The sequence below is a fragment of the Drosophila novamexicana genome, unplaced genomic scaffold (assembly GCF_003285875.2).
Source record: "Drosophila novamexicana strain 15010-1031.04,08,12 unplaced genomic scaffold, DnovRS2.1 tig00000870-arrow-arrow-pilon, whole genome shotgun sequence".
NCBI lineage: Eukaryota > Metazoa > Arthropoda > Insecta > Diptera > Drosophilidae > Drosophila > Drosophila novamexicana.
The window spans coordinates 1,494,926-1,515,660 of record NW_020824830.1 but is presented as its reverse complement, the minus strand read 5'-3'; the positions used below and the strand labels follow the sequence as shown (position 1 = coordinate 1,515,660).

Genomic DNA, 20,735 nt, shown 5'->3' with positions numbered 1-20,735 from the left:
TCGTTAAATCCGAAAGACGTTGACGCAGATTTGAGCAACGTAAGCGCACAAAATCAAAACGTAACCGACTGCGTCCACTGCTTGTTAGCCGTTGCACTGCTTTATTCAGCATAAACATTTAACCCCATTTGTTGCCGTTAGTTCTATAAACTTAAACAAATTAAAAAGACATGCAGCTATTATATTCAAGCATATAAAAGTTTGTGTGCGTCTCCACAAACTAACTTGGCTTCCGGCAGTAGTAATTTAAAAAACTATATGTAACAAATAAAAAGTTTTGAAATATTTTCAACCGTATTCGCAGTCGGAAATTCAAATGTAACATAGAGTAACAGGATACCACATTTTGAAATAAACAAAATATATAAAAAAATGTATACTAAAAACAGCGGCTGCTCAACATTTCCCGTAATCAAGTTCAATTTCCAGTTAAATTTTGTATGCGAAGTGCAAAGACAATAAAAAATGCCTTAAACATTTTCTAAATCAATTTTGTTTTTCTTTTAGTTTTCAGGTTGTACGTTGACCGCACACACACAAGCGCACACACACACACACACACAAACGAACGCACTAATGGCTTTGTATGTGTGAGTGGATTGCATAGTATTTGACAAAAGGCCGGAAATATTCAATTCTGTCAAATGCGTAGCAAAATCGTAAAAAAATGGCACTTATCGGGTATGCTCAACTACTAGATGACCTGTATTCAAGATGAAAATATTGTCAATTTTCATAGTATATTTTAAAATGTATATAAAATGTTTAAAATGGGATCTCTAGATTTTAACAAATCACAATTCTAGTCATTAGATTCATTAAGAATAAACATATGTATAAACACCTTATCGTAGGATTCTTCACTCGAGGTATGTATGAAATCATAAAAAACAATAATTTACACCTGATCTTAGGATACCTTAGAAGAACTTTTATATATGTCTTACATTAAGTAGGAATTTGGACTTTTCTATCTCTATACACTTCAATAGGTCTTATATGCCCCATTTGGAACTGTATGTGTACAGGGTATAGCAACAACAAACATATATTGTGTAAAGTGTGTAAAACTGACGACAAAAATAGCCGAGCTTAAACCGGCTCAGTCCGGCCGGTTGGTCCGTCCATAGTCATCATTCAGTCGGTTTGTCTCTCAAACTCCCATTTAAAGCTGGTGCAGTGTTCGCTTTCAGTTTCCATTTTGTAGTTGCATCTCAAACTGTGATCACAGCAGTCGCCTAAAGCGCCCAGCCAAGTGAGTAGCCTAAGAAATTCGAGTCGAGCCGTTGCTGTGTTTCCATTCCAAGATCGAGATCAAGATCTGGGCCCACTTTCTAAATGCCGATGATCGATCGAACTGTTTTGAACCCATCGCGTTTATAAGGTGTGCACGTCCGACGTCAGCAACGTCATCGTCACGCCCCGAGCCTATTTAACTTCCTAGCTACGTATCAGAGAAGAAGAAGAGGAAGAAGTAGGTGGTGTAGCTTTTGCTTTCAACTTAAATCTAAATGCCATGTGCTGCATATTAAACGCGTTCAGCCGTAGCCGTAACTAAGCAAAAACTATATATTGTGGTAAAGTTCGCACTTCCTTTCATTTCTCTGATCAGAACAGACCCGTCACAAAGGCAGCTACAGTCGAGAGCACGTAAATAGAGTCGACTACGAAAGGAGTGTAGTTATCTATATAGAAACTGTTTAGGAGGGAAATTGTTTGAAGTATTTAAACTATTTCGGTTGTGGAAAATAAACTAAAGTTTGCATTGCATTATATTTATCTGATCAGAAGAGACTTAAATAAATACAGGTACAGTCGAGGGCACTTAAATAGAGTCGACAACGGAAAAAGTGTAATTATCTATATAAAAACCGTTTAAGAGGGAAATTGCTTGAAGTATTTAAGCTATTGCATTATATTTATCTGATCAGAAGAGACTTAAATAAATACAGGTACAGTCGAGGGCACTTAAATAGAGTCGACAACGGAAAAAGTGTAGCTTAATTTAAAAAGAAGGAAATGTTTTGCGCATTTCAACTATTTCAGTTGTCAGAAAAGAAAAAAAGTTCGCATTTCGTCATAATTATCTAATTAGAACATTCCTTACACATACAGTAGAGAGCACTTCAATATAGAGGGCAATCAACATGGTAGAGATATCTAAAGAGAAACCGATAAATGAAAAACAAACGGAAATTGTTTTATGTATTTAGACTATTTCAGTTGTAGAAAAATAAACGAAACTTCGCATTTCTCTTATCAGAACAGCTAGGGAAAGTATATAATTATCTACAATAAAAAAAACTATTAAATTGTGGCTAATGCTATTATTGATAGAAAAAAAAGAATATTATAAAATAGAAATAAAGAATAGTTGTTAATAAATTCACTTCTCCAGACATAATTATTATTAAGTCACAGTTCTGACTGATGACTATTTTCTAAAGTCTTCTAATTAAAATTCCAAAGGTTTTCCCTAAAATATGTTCTGTGTATTTAAAGTAGAAATGGAACAAGTTTTTCTAATTTTAGAAGAAGTTTATCTGTTGAACTGTAATTCACAAATCTTAAGAGCTCGAAGAACATTTCTGTTTCTCATAAAAAATAAGTATAAGAAATTATATAAACTTCAATTAAAAACCTAATTTTGAAAAGATCCAAACTATGGCAGCTAGATAACAGAATGAGAGAAAATTAATAATTGACTTCTTCTATATCAAGAATAAAATAATTTTGAGTACCCTCTTTCATCTGGAAGGGTATATTTGAAAAGAGTATAGCGCCCGCTTGCGATTTAATTATTTTCGATCGAATGGGGTGCTTACAAAGTTGAAAGTGGCTACAAATACTTAAAAAGCTTTCGCAAATGGGCTTAATTTGAAGTGTTTGAATTAGCATTTAAAGTGTTTGAATATAAAAACGATAGATTTCCTTAAATGGGTTGCATATGAATGCTATGAGGTCTTTGTCATTTTATAGAGTATAGCTGAGACTGCGTCTGGCAATTGTGTTTACAGTTTCTCATGGCATCTGGCCTATAATAACTTTTAGTTTCAAGCAGCAGAGAGCTCACACAATCAGCTTGGGCTTGGCCATGGCCAGTCATTAGCACTTCCCAGTAGTGTTCGGACCTTAATAGGCTTTAGGGAAGTACTTACTTGCCGTGCACTGTTAGGTTGGCACAGCGAGTCGAGCTGCGCTGTTTGGCGAGTGCAAATTAACGCATCTAATAGATACACAGCACAGGCAGCTACAGTGATCTGTCGTTGTGTGCAACCGTTGAGTGGAGCTTTTAGAATTAACAATGAGCTAATCAAACTGACACCAGAACGTCACGAATGCACCCAATTTAAGACTACTCCAAGCGAACGTATCCCTGTACGCCAAGTAAGCGACCAATTGCTCAAATTGCTTATATAACGAGTCTCCAGTCTCCAGACTGAGACTCTGCTTGTAATGCCACACGCATACAAAGCAGACGCCAGAAATCGGACAGATCGCCCGATTAGTCAGCCAAGAGCTAGCGCTCAATCGACACGATCTGCCCGAACTGGCTTTGTATATAGTTTCAGTGCACGGCGACACACGCTCAGTTGCCGTTCAACAGTCGCGCTCACAGCTTGAAATATATTTGTATCTACGCGGTGTAGTGCCAACAGAAATTAACTTGACACCAAAGAAACAAAACCAATCTTGACAAGCAATTACAAGCTGTAAGCATGTTATTTTAATTTGTTTAATTAAATGCAAACTAGTTGCAGATACTTCAAACGAAAGCTTAAGGCCGACTGCAGCAGATGTATCTGTAGCTTAATTTCTGGCGCGAAGTGAATGTGAAATTTTGTCTTCTCTAGGCCTTATATTTATATGTATATGTGTTCTCCGTTCTCCCAAAGATAGCTTACTATTTAGATAAAAGTGAATGCGAACCCAGAGCCAGAGTCGGTAGACCTTTTCGTTAGACTTTGGACAGTTGTATATACTTAGCATGTACATCCAAATTGCGCAGCTTAAAGTATATTTGTGCTAGATGTTAACTCGAATAAATTATAAATTATAAAACAAAGCTAAAGATATCTGAGAATAATCCTTGATTTCAAATTTAAAACAATGTAAAAGTTAATTTGTACACAAATTATTAAAAGAAGGGTTTGATGTATCTGAAGGATATTTAGAGCAGCCTCATTAAATTATCAAAAATATATTTCTCGACGAAAATGACCAAATCTAATCTTAATTACAAGTTGTTTATATTATATGCATACTCACAGCTTAAAAGCAATTGCTTTGTTTTGCTGTATCTATAGATTGCATAGCAGAAGTATCTTTTAGATACCTGCATCTCATTTTAAACTCATTCGCTTCAAGCAATGTTTCAAGTATCTAAAATATTTTGACAAGTGCATAATCGAAATAAGTATCGGATGCTTTGGTGTCTTGTGTCTTAAGTATCTTGCAGATTTCTAGTGCAGCATCATCAAAGTATTTCAAAGATACTTGCAATTTTCAGCGCAGCTTCCACTTATCGTTAACTGCACAGATTTTGTAGCTACGTTTTTAAGTCAAGGTCGATCTTTCGCTAGCAGTTCAAACTTTGAACCGGTTTAACTGAGACGTTGCTTATTTTTTTATTTTTTTTTTGGCTCTGTTGTGAGCTAAGCTTTCGGCCAAGCCCAAAGTAGTTGCAAATCAATTAGCGAGCTGAGCACAACAGTGAGCTACGACTTATAATTAAAACTGACTTCACATCTTACAGTCTTTATTCCCTCTCGTCGACAGAATGAACATGAATTCTGCGCTACTTTTGATCGGCGTCGCGCTGCTCGGTCTGGCCGCGGGTACTGAAGTGAAACAATGCCCGAAATGTAAGTAATCCGAAATTCAAGTAATCCTTTAGCAGCTCTTAACCGTTTTTTGTTGCCCACATCTTAGCCACGGCACGCGCTTTGTCCGCCGGCGAGGTGACCATTTCGAATTGCCCCAAGAGCAGGTGCATACTGAAGCGCAACACGGAGGCCAGCATCACGATGAAGCTCAGGCCGGAGCGCGACTTTGCGGAGCTCACCTCAGACATACAGGGCATCATATTGGATGTGCCACTGCCCTTTCCCGGCTACTATGGCACCAGCGCCTGTCCGCACATCTACGATGAGTCCGGCGAGCACAAGCTCGGCTGCCCACTGAAGGCGGGCCAGACATACACGTACAAGAACAGCTTTAAGATACTGCCCGTCTATCCCACGGTCAGTCTGGAGATTCACTGGGGACTGGGCGACAAGCAGGGCGATGTCGCTTGCTTCCAGCTGCCCGCCAAAATCAAGGCTTAAATCAGATCAGCTCAGATAAGAGAGAGAGAGAGTCGATTGCTTTGCATTCTAGCTTGTAAATTTTATTTGTTATTATTAAAACGTGTGTTATGCATAGGTTAAGTACAATTTAATTTGAACATGAAGTTGATATTGAATTTGAGTAAAAATTTGGAATTTTAATTCTGATCTGGGCAATATTGCGGCATCCAGCCAATGACGCAATATTGTGCACGCAATACAGTAAAAGAAAGAATTATGCATATAGTGTGGTTATTTGCGCGTTAGTAATAGTTATAATGTTAACAAAAGAATAAGTAATTAAAAACAACAAAAGCGAAACGTTTTTTCATTAACATTTAATTTTGCTTATTCATACAATAGATTTATGCATATATCTTGTATCTATTGCTTGCTGGCCAACGCGTCGTATGCGCAACTCGCGTGTAGATCGCCAAGCGACGATCTTTAACCTTTAATTAATATTTTGTTATTAATATATATATATATATATATAAGTATATATGTAGTTCTTTAATTGGGCCGCAGCATGCAATGAGACGCGAGCTTGGATCACTCGAATGATGGAATAAATATCGTTTAATTGTTTTTGCTTAATTTGCATCATTTCATTTAGTTTATGTTTGTTTATGCGTGTGATTATGTGTAAATGTAATGTCTCTTATTCGCGGGTCAAAGTTCACTTTTTAAGCTCAAAGAAGTCGCCCATTGGCAGCTGCTGCTGCTGCTGCCGCTGCTCCGCCTCGACCAACGCCTGCTGCAACTTGCGCCAGCCCTCGGCCGCATCGCTCGCATCGAACTGCCGCTGCATTTGCCTCAGCTGGTAGCGATGCTGCCGGAGCAGCTGCCTCCATTTCGCATCGTTCACATCTCGAGTGCGCTCCGCTGCCGACGCCTCGACACTTGGTGGCGCCAGAGCGGACGCGGTAAGTGGCAAGTTGTAGTTTTTGGCATTGCTGTTGTTGTTGCCATTGTCGTCAATGGAATTCTCATTGTTGTTGTTGTTGTAGAGCTGCTCGGCTAGCTTGTCGACAAGAAGTGACGGCTATGATAATATTAAAAAAAGGAATAAGACATTAGTATGTCAATTAGAGCTCGAAGCCTAATTTATTAAAATAATATATTCTCCTTTTTATTTATTATTATTATTATATTCTCGCCTGGCAAAAGGCGAGGGCCCTTTCTTGCAGCCTGATCCCTTTGTTATATAGTTGCCATTGGAACTATCGGTCGTATACTTATTATATAAACATCTGACTACTATATAATAATAATTAAGTTATTTTATGGCTCGTGTCTCATTAAAATGCTAAGGCAAATCGGAAAACTTCATATCTTTCAGGGTTCAAGAGCTAGAGTGCAGAAATTTGAAATGACAGCAAATTCTTGTTCGGGTCTTCGAAAATAAATGTTTTATCCTCAACATAATAATTATTAGGCCAGCCCATCAGAAAATCACTTTAGATCGCTTAATAACAAAAGTTTTCTTAAATGTTTATTAGATCTAAAATCATCTTTGCGAAATAAACTATTTACGAATATACCCGCATTTGAGGATATTTATCTTGTTAGACCATTCGGCTACAGGCCAATAATATCTCGTGTTAAAGGGGCTTTACGCGTAGAGAAGATTAAAAGAAGAGAAGGGAGGAGAGTAAGAGGTTAAAGCGAACCCAGGTTTCCTTGACATTAAGAGACTTTCTTAATGCAATCAAGCCATCTGGCAAGATCATACGAAAAAAACAGAGAAAAAGAATCGGGATTCGTTTCTTCTCATAGATCTTACAATGTCATTTAAACTTGTTCATGTTTGATAAGTATATGGCAAAGCTGAAAGATTGCTTTGTTTTTATCTAAAAGAAACGTGTTATCTATATTTTCCGATTTATGTTGGAAGTCTTAGGCGAAGGTCTCAATAAAAAGATATTATTAATTTAATTTAATAAAATAGTTTTAATTGTTACTAATTGTTTGAATTTGTGTTCCCATCCAGAGGGGGATTATTTCCGTTCTAATTAATTTCACAATTGACACGCAGCAATAAATTAGCTCAAGCCGCGCAATTTCATCGAGCTATAAATCTAAATAGGGTTATATGTTATGGATAAGATTAGCTCGATAATGCTGCTTTATGACGGCTTAGCATATGTATTTCATGACAATGCGGAATTAGCTGCGATAGGAACTCACCTGCTTGGCCGCAAGTGCCACCCTGTTGCCCGAGCGCTTGCCATGTGCTATGCCAAAGATAGAGATACAGAAAGTCAGCTGAATTTGGCTTTTAACTAGGCGTCAAATTGACTTTAGACTTACCACCCCAGCACGAGTGTCCAAATTCCAGGCAGGAGCCTGCAAGTAAATATAAAATAATGTTTATTTAATAAATCATCATCATTTCTACTAGGCACTGAAGAGTTAAGCTAGCCAAAAGAATTTATGACACACAGAACCGCCATCCCCCACGAACTCTTTGCCAACATCCCGCTGAGCTGCATTGATCACAGAAGCCTACAGCGCGTGGGGGCGGTTGCGTGGCAGGTGGCTTAAAAAGTTAAAGGTTGCCAAGAAGTTAATGTGGATGCTGCTGCCGTTCCCGTTGTACAGTTATTTTTCCATTTATACCCTTCTCTCTAAAGGGTTAGCTTACTTTCTCACAAAATGTATAATATAGTCATGTGTCTATGCCAACTTCTCCGTCAGCTTTACAGCTACCAGTATGAAGCTTTTGCATAGTTCCGTCAGATCCCATTTGCCCTATTATGTCATATAGTGTGCCATATAGCTAAAGGAACGATCGTTCGAAAGTTAGCTTCTGTTCGTCCCTTAAGATTTCCTATCCGAAACTTGGCCTTATGCTCCTTGCATTAAGATAAATCTTATCGACCCTCTATATAGCTTTTATAGCAACTTCTTCAAATATTGTATAAGAAAGTATAACTTGTATTGCCGCTTTCCTGATTAACTACGCTCCTAATATTTTAGGAATATCTTATTAAAATAGGCTGAATCTTTCATGTAGCTCTATTGACAAACTTTTCTCTTGACCAAGCCCAGATATTACGAAAAGTATATACCTAGGTGTCATATAGCACAAGTCAGAAAAAGAGTGTTCAGACTTCGGCATGCTGGCAATAGCCATTCATTGTTGTTATTGTCACTGTTGCATTTGCTTTTATATAATGCTCCGACCTATGATAAATATAGTCCATTACAAAGTCGTATGTTACGGCGGGTAATAAGCGTACACCTGAGTAATGCGTTGAAGGCAGCTCTCAGCTGGCATGGAGTGCTTGGTTAAGCTAAGGCTGGGGACAGCTAAAGAGGACGCTGGGCACGAAGAGGGCTAGGGGTAGGAGGAGGGAGAGCTATTATGCTATGTCCTTGGCGCTGCATTTCATTGTGTGACCAAAAACTAATCGCACAAATGGATGGCCAAGTCAGGCGTGCACACAAAAGACTTCAGCTTGGCTCACATGTCACAGCACGAGGCGTCAAAAAATCAACACAAGAGCAGCTGCGACACCAGGATAAGTTTACGCAATTCGCACATGCAGCAACTCGAGCAGGAGCATCTCCTGGCAACAAAGTGACGCAGATGTGCTGCACTGGCCGTAAGTCCCTTGCATAAGCCATGGCTGCCCCAGCGCTAGGCTCATTGATAAGAAACAACAAAAAAAAACTCGATGAGCCGAATGACTCTATATCTATTACGCCCTATTTAACTGTTGCCAGCGCCTCCCAGCCGCCATATGTCAGACGTGTAATCATTTGTCAATTACTTAAACCGTGGATTAATTGTTGCCGGGCGCGCATTTTGTTGACAGGCCAGGCCATCAGAGATAGCCTCTGCTCGGGCGTCTAATCGAAGGGGCTGTCATTAAAAGGCGAGAGCGAGAGGACTTCTTCCAAACGTCTAATTAACGTGCTCATCCACTTTAATGGGCCAACAACGAGTGGTCAGTTGGCGTTGGCGTTGACCCTCTTTGCCGGGTAATTTCTTTTTTTTTTAATAGCCCCGCAAAAGTCGCACGTATAATTTCAAAGTGTTACGCCATTGGGCAGTAACGCTATTTTTAATTGTCCCCGAAAATAAATGTTGACATTTATTTTTGACAGGCGAATCACTGCATTTCTCAAATAAGGCTATTAAAAAAACACATTCTTAGCTGGTGCTTTTTTTAACACTTTTTTAACCGAACCTGTTTCGTATAATTGCTTTGGGTAAGATCTAACTTAGGTTTAAAAATACATTTAAGTATTGCGCAGGGAATATTACTAATTCCTGGAATTAAAAGCATTTGTATTCATTATTTTAAAAGGAAGATGGTTGCTTATAAGGAAAGTGGGATGGAAAAGTATTGAGCTAGACCCTTGAGTACTTGCCTATAATTATTTGATATTTTAGATATTTAATAAAAAAATGAAATCTTTAGAATTCTTGTTTGCAATTCGAACCACAATCGAGACTGTTTGATGAAGAGTCTAAATGCTAATATATTGTATTCTTTGTCCTACTTCACGGCCTAATCGATTGAAACTAGCTAAGACAAGCCTATTGTAGAGCATGATTAATGTCCTTTTCAATATAATCAACAGTTTTAGGCAAGCGTAATCTGTCAACCTGAACCTAGCCCAATGCACCTGGTCGAATACACTATCTGAGATTCGCTTCAAAGGCAATTGCCGCCGCAATGGCTGCAATCTAAACCGGTTTTTTCGGGTCTCTATGCCTATCACGATTGCCCTGATATGTAGCTGGTAGCCGGCGGGGATAAGCTTTGCCCAAGCCAAGCCACAACCACCCACAAGAGTGCAGCGTGGTGACAATTTGCCGCCTGCAGGCAGCGGCACAGCTTGAGTGGTTCACACGATTTTGTTTTTCCGCTGTGTTGTTATAGTTGTTTGTTGCTTGTTGTTGCTGTTGTTGTTATTTGGCACGCAGTTTGGATTAATTTACGACAGCAATTAAAATCGTCGGGGCATCGGGACTTGCAGGTAGGTATTTGAATGCCGCGTTCCTGGCTGACAATCGACGCAGGTGACAACGTAACGTGAAAATTATAGAAACCCAACCACTGGGCCGGTTTAACTAAAAGGGCGTGGCACAACAGCGATCAAAGAGCAACAGGAAAATGTGCATAAAATAGATAATGCGCATTACAATTTGAAATAACAATATGTGTTAATAAGGTAGTTGGTATTTTTATGGCCCTGTTGATACGCATCCGTTGCGCCCCGTCGGCACACATTATTGTGGGAAATTCTAAGAAGGCCTTTTCGCTATGACGCATTGTCATATTAACGGGAAATTGTAGACTTGCATAATTATTTATTGAAGCACACTCTTGAGCTCGAATATATTTATGAAAACCCGTAAAAAAAATACTGTGGCTTTTTAGGTGCCTCAAAAATGTGCATGTTTCAATTATTCCAGTAAATTAAATTATATATTACTTAAAACTAATATTTAGAGCTTAAAGCTTTTTAAAATGTCTCACGAAATGTCAATAAAACATTTGAATGTAAATAAATATAAATTGAATTATGAATAAATCTTAAGAGTTTTTATTAGAAACACTTCGCTGCTTCATTCTTTATTAGAGATCTAGACAAGGCGCCTAATTTTGAGTAAGTCAAACGCTTTGCAATTAAACATATTGTTATCCCATGCAAAATCTCTTATCGAACTTCAGGCGGATACTCTTCATCATTTCCACGCAGGAGCCTGATACCCCTCCTGCCAGAACAAGTTTCGACTGGAACATTGTTACCAATGTGTAAGTTAATTAATTAACTTTTAATTATTTATTTTGAAAATAGCTGGAAATTTAAATTAAGGAAGCTTTGAGTTAAAACCCGCAACAAGGAGAAAGTATCTATCTATACATATAACATATTGACCAAATCTTGTCCACTTGAAACAACTTTGTCAGCTTCTAATGGCAGAATTTCAAAGAGCGTAAACGAGTTATTGCATAAAAACATATCTTACTTTTACACAGTTTTATGTTTGCAAGGGAGTCAAAAATAGCTGCCCCTTCCTTTATTTTTCAAATTTTTAAATATTCAAAATCCAATCAAATGAATTGTTTTTAAATTGACCTTGTTTGGATTATCAACAGCAGAAATATAAATGCAATTGTTTAATATGCAAGCATAAAATGTAAGTTACAAAATTTCAAATACCAGAGTAAATATATTGCATACTTTTCAGAGACAAGTATAAGAAATATTGCATTTTATTTTTAACGGCATATCTTAGATATTTTTCGAGATCAAGATATTTTGTGTTGTTTACCTGTAACCACCGTGAAGAGCACCAAAAATACCAGGATAGTCCAACTAAATTTAGCGTAGCACATTTTGAACAATATTTAATGCCGAAGTAAGCACAATTTGAACTGTCAAAATAAATTGAGAATTTCTTTTTGTCACTTTCAATTTAACTTTAAATGCACTTGCCACAAACTTTGTGCAACAGTTTTGCTGTGCAGGTGCGAGTATCTGGAATGCGTGTGTTCAAAACTCTTTTCGAATTGCCACCAAAAGGCGTTAGACAGGCGGCTTTTATAGCCCAGACCGGTGTGCAGCAAACATATCCGGAACGGCAAAAAGATAACGACAGCCAATGCGAGCGCAACACACGAGGCAGATGGGGCAGACGAACCACGAGCCCGACGCCAACGCACAACGAAGTCAACGCCGCCAATGAGCGTAGCGAGAGGTTCAGCAACATGTGGGGAGAAGCAGCTGGCAGCAGAGTGAGCCCCCCCCTCAAAGACAAAACAAGCTCGGTTTAATGCTCTTTAAAGAAAAAACGCAATCTGAACAATTGTTTATTGTAGTGTCCTGACGGTACCGGTTTGCCTGCTTAGTGTGAATATTCTGTGTTCTGTGTTTAGCTACCAAATACAACATTTCATCAATCATTTAGTTTCGAACGCAAAGGGTATTGTTTGTGTCTGTATCGTTTGATTATGATTTCTTAGTCCCCGATTAAGTCTGTACCGTGTATTATGTGCTGCCAATCGAATGGCAGACGCCGGAAGGCAACACTTGAACCATATTATTCTAGCTTGGCCAGGATGTCGCTCTCGCGGAACAGTACGTATTCGCGTTTGTCATCCATGTCCACCTTGGTGCCACCGTATTTGGGCAACAGAACGCGATCACCCTCCTTGACGGCCACGGGCAAGTGACCGGAGCCAACAGGATTGCGGGCACCGGGTCCAACGGCCACGACAACGCCTTGCATCTCCTTGGGCACCGAGTCCTCCGGCAGCAGTATGCCGCCTGCTGTTGAGGTCTTCACCTCGGCGCGCTGAATTAGAATGCGATCCAGCATGGGTACAACCTTCTTGATAACGCTAGCCATTCTTCTATTGAGCCAGGGAAAAATTATTTCACAAAAAACGAAAATTAAAAAAATTTTTTTTTTGCAAACTTTTACCAAAAATCTTTTTTTTTTTACAAAATTAAAAACCAATTTTTTTTTTATATTTTACAGCCGTTTAGTTCGAATGCCAGAAACAGACTGAGGTATGCTGTAATTGTGGGGTATCAGTAGCAGCCAGATTTCAAGGCCTACTCTATCCAAAAATTGGTTAGCCTACTTTGATTTGGGTTCACTCTAAAAGCATTTAGTAGTGTTCATTTTGACTTTGGTCTCAACAGACTTAACTAACTCGGCCAATATGCGCTAGACTACCGTTATAAAGAGCATAGTTGTGTGTGTGTGTGTACAAAGTGCATATGTGTGTGCATACGTGTATATATGTTTTTAACATTCTTTTGTATTTGCGCGTTGTTTTGACACAATTCCCACGCTGAAAGCGTCAGCGCCACCTGTTGGCACTGCTGCGCACTAAGCACAGCGTGTATGTGTTTGTGTGCCTGTATGTGTGCCCCGTTTGGCTTCCTGACTGACTAAATGATTGGCTGGGATTCGGGAGGTAGCGAGTTAATGGTTGGCAACATTTCTTTTGCTGGAATTTCGCTTTTTTGTTTTCCCGATTCGCTCGTAAATCAACAAATTTCACACTTTCTACGTCATTTTGTGGACAGCCGTGTGTCAGTGGGTGGGGCTGTGTGTGCCAATTGCTGTGTATGTGTGTGGGTGTATGGATCTATTGCTCTTGCTGCTTGCTTTTCTGTATTACTTCATTGGCTTGTTAGCTTTGGTTAGCCTTACGTGACGTACGTGAAGGAAAAGTATATGCATACATTATTATTGAAAGTATATTAACTATTGAAAGGAGTTTGTTACGCTTAAATAAAATCAATGAAGCCTATAAGCCGAAGAATGCCATGCTGCTTATATACCAGATTCCTTAAAATCGATAAATATTGATTGGAAGGGTCAATGTTTTTGGGCTTACCTTAAATATTATAGTGTATTCATTCCCGTTTACTGCACAAATGAAATTAACTAAATTCTTTTTTTTTCAAAAATTGTTTGAAAGCGATCGAGTGTAACTTAAAAAATAACCCATAAGGCCGTTGACCCCTTTTTCCCCCAAGAGGATTTACTGAAAACATCGCAAATTCGTATTTACAAAGATCGTTTCATATGCGTGGTGGAAATGGATCCACCAAGTAAAGGTGGATTTAGCAAAAAGCGTGAAACAAGAAAGATCCTTGAAAAGTATTACAAAAAATTTAATTAATTCAGATTTTAAACAAAATAAACATTACAAACAAATAACGCCTTAGTTAATTGTACAAGCTTGTAATCTTATATGCGTATAGGTATGTTAGAGTATGCAAATGTCGCTGTGAAAAATATTGCCAAGGCTAACGTTACCATTGCTGATTTTTTCGACTTCCGCTCAATGTATGCAACTTTTTTATATTGGTGTTTATGGTGTTTATGGCATGCTGCGCTTAGGATTTCCACGTTTATCTAAATATGACGCATTATGAGAGAATTTATGGGCATAGGGCATGCATACGTAAGCAAATGGCATGCCCTGATGCAGTCGCCATTCGCAGATCGAATCCAATCACACCTGAACAAGGTCGGCAGGGAATGCCGCGTGCTTTGGCCAGCACGTCCATTTGCCTGATTGCATTTTCATAAGAAATGCAACTGCGAGTGCTTGGGCCATATTACTCATTCGCCGCGTTGACATTAGTCTGCATTTGCAGTCCGTGACCTTGGGCGATTATCAGCGCATGGGCATGGTGCATGGGACATCATTATCATATTATTTATTCAAACAGACGGCATACGCTCCATTCCAGCTCCACTCCAGCTCCACTCGCATTTGCTTGCACGCCAAATCGATAAAACAAATTTGTTTATATGCGCATTGCGATGAATCCAAATTACAAATTTTCGCTTAAATCACGGCGCCGTCTCTAGCAGATAAAAATAGACAAGTCGACGAAACCCTAGCAATTGCCAAGAAAATAATCAAAATAAGTTTAATTACATATTTATATATAATTTTGGATTCACAATAAATATAAATATGAATAAAAGTATAATGCCCCAGCAAAAATAATCAGAGCTACGTCTTCAAAAGTTTACTTTTTCTACAGCCTTTGCAGTGGAAAGCATTTAATTTCCGTTTTTCCGGTCGAATAATCGTTTGATGTTTGGAAAATAGCAAAGTATTTTCTACAGCTCATCAGTCAGTTCCTCGACAGCTCGTATTATTGGCACTCTTCAACAAATATTTAAAGAAAACTTTAGCTAAAGTTCGGCAAATTTCAAAGTCTGGAAACAATTTTATTATAATGTCGACTTTTGGTTTGTTTTGTACAATCTAATACATTGTTTGGTTTTAATTTATTGTATCAATTAACAAATAACAAAAGCTGAGCTCACAGCAGTGTGAATAAAATGAGATATTTTAGGCAAATATATAAAGAATCATTTTCTATTGTGTATGATTCAAAAAGAGGTAAATTATGTGTTTTTTTTTTTAAATAATTTATGCAGTATATTCATATAAGCTTGAAAATGCGAAAGATTATTTTTAGAAATGTTTTTGTAATATAAATTATATTAATAGTTTCTAAAGAATTTCATTTACTAAATAGTCTACTTTGGAGTCTTGCTCTAAAAAGATTTCTTAAATATAAAAATTGTGCAAGGGTCCAAAAAATTAAAAATGATATTTCTAATTTCTGGAAGATCTAATTTTCAAGCGACTTTTCACATGCGCTTACCTTTATATTATGGGCTTAAGTAAATTATCTGATGTCGCTGACGTCTTGCTAGTTACTTATAAAAATAAAAATCTCCTGCTGGATTTGAGCCGGCGATTTTCTGATTGTTAGCTCGACGCACAGACACTAAAGTTACGCAGGCTCATGATGTCGCTTGGAGTTCAAACCCTATCGTAGTGCTTACTTCTGACTCAAGAGAAAGCTTCAAATAAACTATAAGCCACGTAGCTCTTACAGTTTGATCACCAATAAGCCAGCCAGTCAGGACAAATTCTTTATATATATATATAGATTTAAGATACAATAGACTAGTTATGCAAGTACATCGCAGCTGCTTAATTTTAATTGCTAGAAAATAACTTAAAAGAAACAACTTGTAGGTTTGTCTGAAGATTACTAAATAATAAATGCATGGAGCTCAATATCATTAATTTAAAGTCATTACATTAAGTTTTAGTTAGTTAGCTTCATTAACTTATACAAAACAAAAGTTGTACTAAACGCTTTGGTAGACGTATAACAATATAAAAACAGTGGCTAAATTAAAAATCTATAAACTTAAATAAGTTAAAACAAAAATGCAGAAAGCTGCACGAATGTGACAAGTAATAAAAATCGCTAAAAAGAAACTACAAAGTTACTATAAACAGATGAATTGTGCATTGCATATTAGAGAACTAGTTGAGACTTTGTCTGCAGTAGGCGTTCGTTCAGAGCAGTCTAAAAAAGAGCAAGAGAGAGAGAAAGGGAGGAAGAGAAAGAGAGAGGGAGAGAGAGAGAGGGGGAGACAGCCGGAGAGGGTGAGCGAAGAATAGAGAAATGCATGTAAATAGTTTATTTTTTGATCGCATATTAAGTAATATTACTCATACGATCAGTGGGACAGACCTGCATTAGCGTGTGCTTCGACTCAATGGAATCGCGCTGCGTCGATGAATTAAGCGTTGTGGTGCGACGCAAGCGGCGCGACTCCAGCTGATGGCGCGAATGCTGCATGCCCTTTGAGTACTTCTTGCCCAGCAGCACGGCCTGCAGCAGATCAATGAAATATATGTATAAATGAGAAGAGTTGATATATAAATATAATCTCAGCTTGGGGCTCACTTTGAAGGCCTCACGAAACTTGTTGCTCATCAGGTTGTAGAGCAGCGGATTAATGCAGGTGGACAGATAGTAGAGCACGCCCGAGACGTATGTCATCACCGTGTAGAGGAGCTCATGCTGATCATGCAACTGGGCGCCCCGGGCGGGCGCATAAATGGCAATCAGACGCTGTGCGTGAAATGGTGCCCAGCACAGAAAGAAGCAGATGACAACGGCAACTGTGAAGCGAGCAGATAAACCAAACAATTGTATTTGTATTTATATTCATTGGTGCTAATGGCAGGCACTGGCTTGTGTCGCATAGTATTTCTTTTTTTTATTTTTTTCGGGGCACAATAAACCCGCGCCTCATAAATGTCGAGCATGCCAAATGACAGACGCGATAAATTGGCCAGTGAATGGCTGATTAAACGCGCCCAAGTCTTCGGCCCGGCCTCTACCCCTTGCTGACACAGACACACACAGCTAAAAATTAGACATTTGGCTCACAGCCTGCGGCCACCAGTCGCTACATTTTGCATAATTGGACCCATCAATGTCGCAGAACTCACCCAGCATCCGCAGCACACGACGCGTGCCATAATGAGTGAGGCGTCCACGCACTGAACTCAGCTGTGGCCCCGCATTGTTGGCCAAAACCGAGCTGGAGCCGGCGTACCGATAGAGTATTGTGTCACTTGCTACCGCCTTCAGCGGCTGTTCTCGGCGCCGCGCGCTGCTCTCGGCTACAGGAACTGTTGGTGATCCGCCGCCAATGACACTCGATCGATACAGATGCAGGCCAATGCACAAGTACAGCACCAGTATGATGGACATGGGCGCAAAAAAGAATATGAAGGTGGACAGCTGGAAAGAGTGTTGCAATATGACGCGCACCACGACGCACTTATCGACGCCCGCATAGCTATTGATGCCGAACTGTGCCGCCTGCGGTATGGCCGTAAGCACCGCCAGCAGCCAGATGAGCACTATGATCCGAATGGCGCGACTCAGCTTGCTCATGGCCTGCCCAAGAAACGGATGGCAAATTGCCATATAGCGTTCCACCGTAAACGCCGTGATGGTCAATACAGTAGCATTGGCGGATGTCTCGGCCAACAGGCCACGACCTATGCAAAAGTACTCGCCGAATACATACGGATACTTGGACCAGATGAAGTACATTTCCTGCGGCACTCCCGACAGCAGTAGCATAAAGTCCGATATGGCCAGCGAGAACAGATAGTAATTGGTGGCCGTATGCATGGAGCGATTCTTCTTGATCACAATACAGGTGCTAATGTTGCCCACGACGCCGGTCAGAAAGATGAGGCAATAAACCACGGTGACAGGTATGACAATTGCCAGAGGATCGCGCTGCGCGCCAAGCAATTGGGTAATTGTAGCCGCGCTCTGATTGATGGCAGGTGGAGTCGATGCCGGCGACATGTTTGCTTGAAATTTTCCTTCAACTGAGCGCTTTTTTTTTGTTGTTTATTTTTAAAGTTTCATTCAAAATTTCCACTTGGTGGAATGCCGACTACCGCTTAATTGGCTATATCTCCCTCTATGCTAATTATTATAATTCGATGTCACGACCAACACAGCAGCGGCAGAGAATTTAAGGTAGCAAATCGACTCAGTTCGTTTCTTGATTGGCACGCAACACACAGACGATAAAAACAATACTGTCAGCGAGGTCGCAACCAAATCCAAGTCCAGACGCTCGCCCAGCGACTGCTATCAGCACCGGGCGCTGGGCACTGGGCACTGGGCACTGGGCACTGCGTTCACTTGATTACAACCGGCCGGCCAGCCACATGTATGTGGCATTAGTTAAATGCAGTAGCTGCAGCGAGTTGCCCGTATCCGAGTTGCGAACCCGAACCGCACGCCAGCGCGCTCTGAACTTATCTGATAAGCAACGGCGACAATTCTATTCAGATTTGTATCTACATTAGGCAACGACGACGCGTCGCTGCCTCGGTCGCTGCCGCTGTCACTGTCTCTGCCCGCGTCTCTGCCCGTGTCTCTGCCCGTGTCTCTGCCCGTGTCTCTGCCCGTGTCTCTGCCGGCTCGTAAGTGTTTCGCTCGGTGCCTGGCTTTGTTTGTGTTTTGGACACAATTTCTCATAGCTTGGGCGCTGCTGTCGCAAAAAGCGCAGCCCCCCAAAACCAACCAAAATACAAGAGGAGCAATAAGAAACCCCACGATGACGGCGGGCAAAAACTTTTCGTAATATGCGTTTTGTCAGTGCCAGAGCTGACGACTGACATTTTCTGTTGCCCCCATCGTATATATTCATTCATTTATTTTATTTCGTTTAGCGCCACACTAACTAACCAAGCACCCTGCTGCCCCCTCCCCCTCCTCCCCCCCCCCTCCCCCTCGGGTGGTGTCAAAGTGCGTGCGCTGCTTTTGAAATAGTCGCACACACACACACACACCATTATACAGCACATGCACACATGCATACGTACGAATGAAAATGGTGGCTGCCACCAGCTACGTGTGTTCTTTCTCGTCTATGAGTGTGTGTATATGTGTGTGTAAGCTTTAGCAAGTGTTTGCACGCGTGCTTTAAAAGCTCTAAGCAAGTGCAACCGCGTTTTTTTGTTAGTTTATCAACGGCTACTTAGCTAGCTACATTTAAAGTGGCCTACAGATTCAAGTGAGCAGATTATTTACATTCCAATATACATATATTTTTTTCAGGCAATTTTATATAAATGCCGGTTATTATCCGGCTTTGTCCGTTTCAAGTTTTTTTCTTACTCAGACATATGCGGATAAGGCCAAATATGATGAATGAATGAATTTTTACAAAGATCCTGGAAATGGGTTAAGATGGATTGAATGAACGAATTTTCCATTACCTATGAAGCTTACGTTCATTAGTTTCTTATTTAAATAAGTTTGAAGCCAATCGGAAGAATCTTTAAAATTCGCCAAGGCTAGCCTATATAGATGTTTATATAGATAATGATATTGAACTAAAAATATTTGATTGCAATCAAAAGATCGAAATCTTTTCGCCTACAAAGTTTTCAAAACAAATTTGTAGCTCATACGTCCCCAATTTTACACATAAGATGGTGCATTTTCCGCCTCCAATGAATTTCCACAAAGACCTTAAAGACCCAAAAATCATAAATATGATTGACTAATAAACATAAACATTTCATAAAACCATTAATCAATTCGTAAGCCCCCTGTAACATGTCAACTGACAGCTTAAAAAACCCAAGCGCCCCAAAGTAGGCAACGAACATTTTTATAAGAGTAGGTAATGGATTTTGGGCTGTCGGCATTAGATATTGATAGTACGATGCTTTCCTTGCTTCATATGTATGCCAATATAACAAAACTAACAGCCCTTAAATGATTTTAATTGTTTTCTATTCATTAAAATTCATTCTTAATTTATAGACAACCCATTATCTTCACTATTTGCTGGTAAATGCATGTAGCGAACCCATAAATCGCCTTCAATGTCTAACATAAGTAAGCTTAATGTTAATTGATCGATGTTGTTGAGCTAAATACCATTAACTAACTTCACTATATTCCTCTGGAGTAGATAGCCCTGCTAGCGACAGCTCAAGCTCCATGAAGATAATCATTTTGGTACAATATACTGCCCTAATACACATAATGCCCATATTATAATACGAGCCACGTCAAAAAGATTTAAAGAGATAATAAAATAAAATATTGACTATGAAGTTCATATAGCACCGAAAAATATATGACTTACAGTTTCTTCTTCCTTGCCAAATCCCACTCGTACACAATTTCAATGGAGTGTAAATAGTCGAAAGAAATACTTGTGTATATATGTATATAGACATGCAACATCAATTTTATTATAATATATTATGACTTAGGAAAACTTAGAACAATTTAATTATAATTCATTAAGTCTGAGAAATGTGAATATACTTATATATTCTCGATATAGATCACCAATGATTTGGTTAAACGAACTCAATAAATATCTCTTTAAAACACTGGACACTTATTCAACCAGCCTTCATCGGGAATCGAGCCCGGAACCTCTTTATTCATTACTTATTTAATAGACATTTACCAACGGCTAAAATATTATGTCCTTAGCAGTGAAGACTTGGCAAGAACTAATCATGTAAT

General features: G+C 39.4%; 4 protein-coding genes across 8 annotated transcripts; 1 reads left to right on the top strand and 3 right to left on the bottom strand.

Annotated features, from left to right (window-relative positions):
• The first annotated feature begins 1,167 nt into the window (after positions 1 to 1,167).
• Positions 1,168 to 5,648, top strand: LOC115764641 (ecdysteroid-regulated 16 kDa protein). Of its 3 annotated transcripts, none has more exons than XM_030707814.1 (3): positions 1,168 to 1,255; positions 4,780 to 4,865; positions 4,933 to 5,648. In XM_030707814.1, exons 2-3 carry the CDS (start codon positions 4,781 to 4,783, stop codon positions 5,325 to 5,327), a joined length of 480 nt encoding a protein of 159 aa, XP_030563674.1. In that variant the 5' UTR covers positions 1,168 to 1,255; position 4,780; the 3' UTR covers positions 5,328 to 5,648. The 3 variants fall into 3 exon arrangements, with proteins under 3 accessions (XP_030563674.1, XP_030563673.1, XP_030563672.1); XM_030707813.1 differs by lacking the exon at positions 1,168 to 1,255 and adding an exon at positions 3,574 to 3,713 and having other exon boundaries at positions 4,757 to 4,865; XM_030707812.1 differs by lacking the exon at positions 1,168 to 1,255 and adding an exon at positions 3,576 to 3,713 and having other exon boundaries at positions 4,933 to 5,440.
• Positions 5,388 to 11,983, bottom strand: LOC115764640 (neuropeptide CCHamide-1). Of its 3 annotated transcripts, none has more exons than XM_030707808.1 (4): positions 11,626 to 11,983; positions 7,641 to 7,676; positions 7,518 to 7,564; positions 5,388 to 6,372 (listed from the first exon to the last, which is right to left on the bottom strand). In XM_030707808.1, the coding sequence occupies exons 1-4, from the start codon at positions 11,687 to 11,689 to the stop codon at positions 6,007 to 6,009; spliced, it is 513 nt and encodes a 170-aa protein (XP_030563668.1). In that variant the 5' UTR covers positions 11,690 to 11,983; the 3' UTR covers positions 5,388 to 6,006. The 3 variants fall into 3 exon arrangements, with proteins under 3 accessions (XP_030563668.1, XP_030563669.1, XP_030563670.1); XM_030707809.1 differs by lacking the exon at positions 11,626 to 11,983 and adding an exon at positions 9,107 to 9,390; XM_030707810.1 differs by lacking the exon at positions 5,388 to 6,372 and adding an exon at positions 7,351 to 7,408.
• A 144-nt stretch (positions 11,984 to 12,127) lies between these two features.
• LOC115764642 (10 kDa heat shock protein, mitochondrial) lies at positions 12,128 to 12,860 on the bottom strand. Its single transcript, XM_030707815.1, has 2 exons — positions 12,778 to 12,860; positions 12,128 to 12,706 (listed from the first exon to the last, which is right to left on the bottom strand). The coding sequence occupies exon 2, from the start codon at positions 12,700 to 12,702 to the stop codon at positions 12,394 to 12,396; it is 309 nt and encodes a 102-aa protein (XP_030563675.1). The 5' UTR covers positions 12,703 to 12,706; positions 12,778 to 12,860; the 3' UTR covers positions 12,128 to 12,393.
• Positions 12,861 to 16,355: 3,495 nt separating this feature from the next.
• On the bottom strand, positions 16,356 to 18,035 carry LOC115764834 (pyrokinin-1 receptor). The gene is made up of 3 exons (XM_030708083.1): positions 17,159 to 18,035; positions 16,608 to 16,825; positions 16,356 to 16,532 (listed from the first exon to the last, which is right to left on the bottom strand). The coding sequence occupies exons 1-3, from the start codon at positions 18,033 to 18,035 to the stop codon at positions 16,356 to 16,358; spliced, it is 1,272 nt and encodes a 423-aa protein (XP_030563943.1).
• Between the last annotated feature and the right edge of the window lie 2,700 nt (positions 18,036 to 20,735).

What these genes read in the sequence shown, in the direction of transcription:
- LOC115764641 (XM_030707814.1), top strand. Translation starts at nt 4,781, where the DNA reads ATGAACATGAATTCTGCGCTACTTTTGATCGGCGTCGCGCTGCTCGGT. An exon ending in AGTGAAACAATGCCCGAAAT is followed by an intron (nt 4,866 to 4,932) that starts GTAAGTAATCCG and finishes CCCACATCTTAG; the next exon opens with CCACGGCACGCGCTTTGTCC.
- LOC115764640 (XM_030707808.1), bottom strand. Translation starts at nt 11,689, where the DNA reads ATGTGCTACGCTAAATTTAGTTGGACTATCCTGGTATTTTTGGTGCTC. An exon ending in TGGACACTCGTGCTGGGGTG is followed by an intron (nt 7,565 to 7,640) that starts GTAAGTCTAAAG and finishes TCTTTGGCATAG; the next exon opens with CACATGGCAAGCGCTCGGGC. An exon ending in TGGCACTTGCGGCCAAGCAG is followed by an intron (nt 6,373 to 7,517) that starts GTGAGTTCCTAT and finishes ATATTATCATAG; the next exon opens with CCGTCACTTCTTGTCGACAA.
- LOC115764642 (XM_030707815.1), bottom strand. Translation starts at nt 12,702, where the DNA reads ATGGCTAGCGTTATCAAGAAGGTTGTACCCATGCTGGATCGCATTCTA.
- LOC115764834 (XM_030708083.1), bottom strand. Translation starts at nt 18,035, where the DNA reads ATGTCGCCGGCATCGACTCCACCTGCCATCAATCAGAGCGCGGCTACA. An exon ending in TCGTGTGCTGCGGATGCTGG is followed by an intron (nt 16,826 to 17,158) that starts GTGAGTTCTGCG and finishes CTCGCTTCACAG; the next exon opens with TTGCCGTTGTCATCTGCTTC. An exon ending in AGTTTCGTGAGGCCTTCAAA is followed by an intron (nt 16,533 to 16,607) that starts GTGAGCCCCAAG and finishes GATCTGCTGCAG; the next exon opens with GCCGTGCTGCTGGGCAAGAA.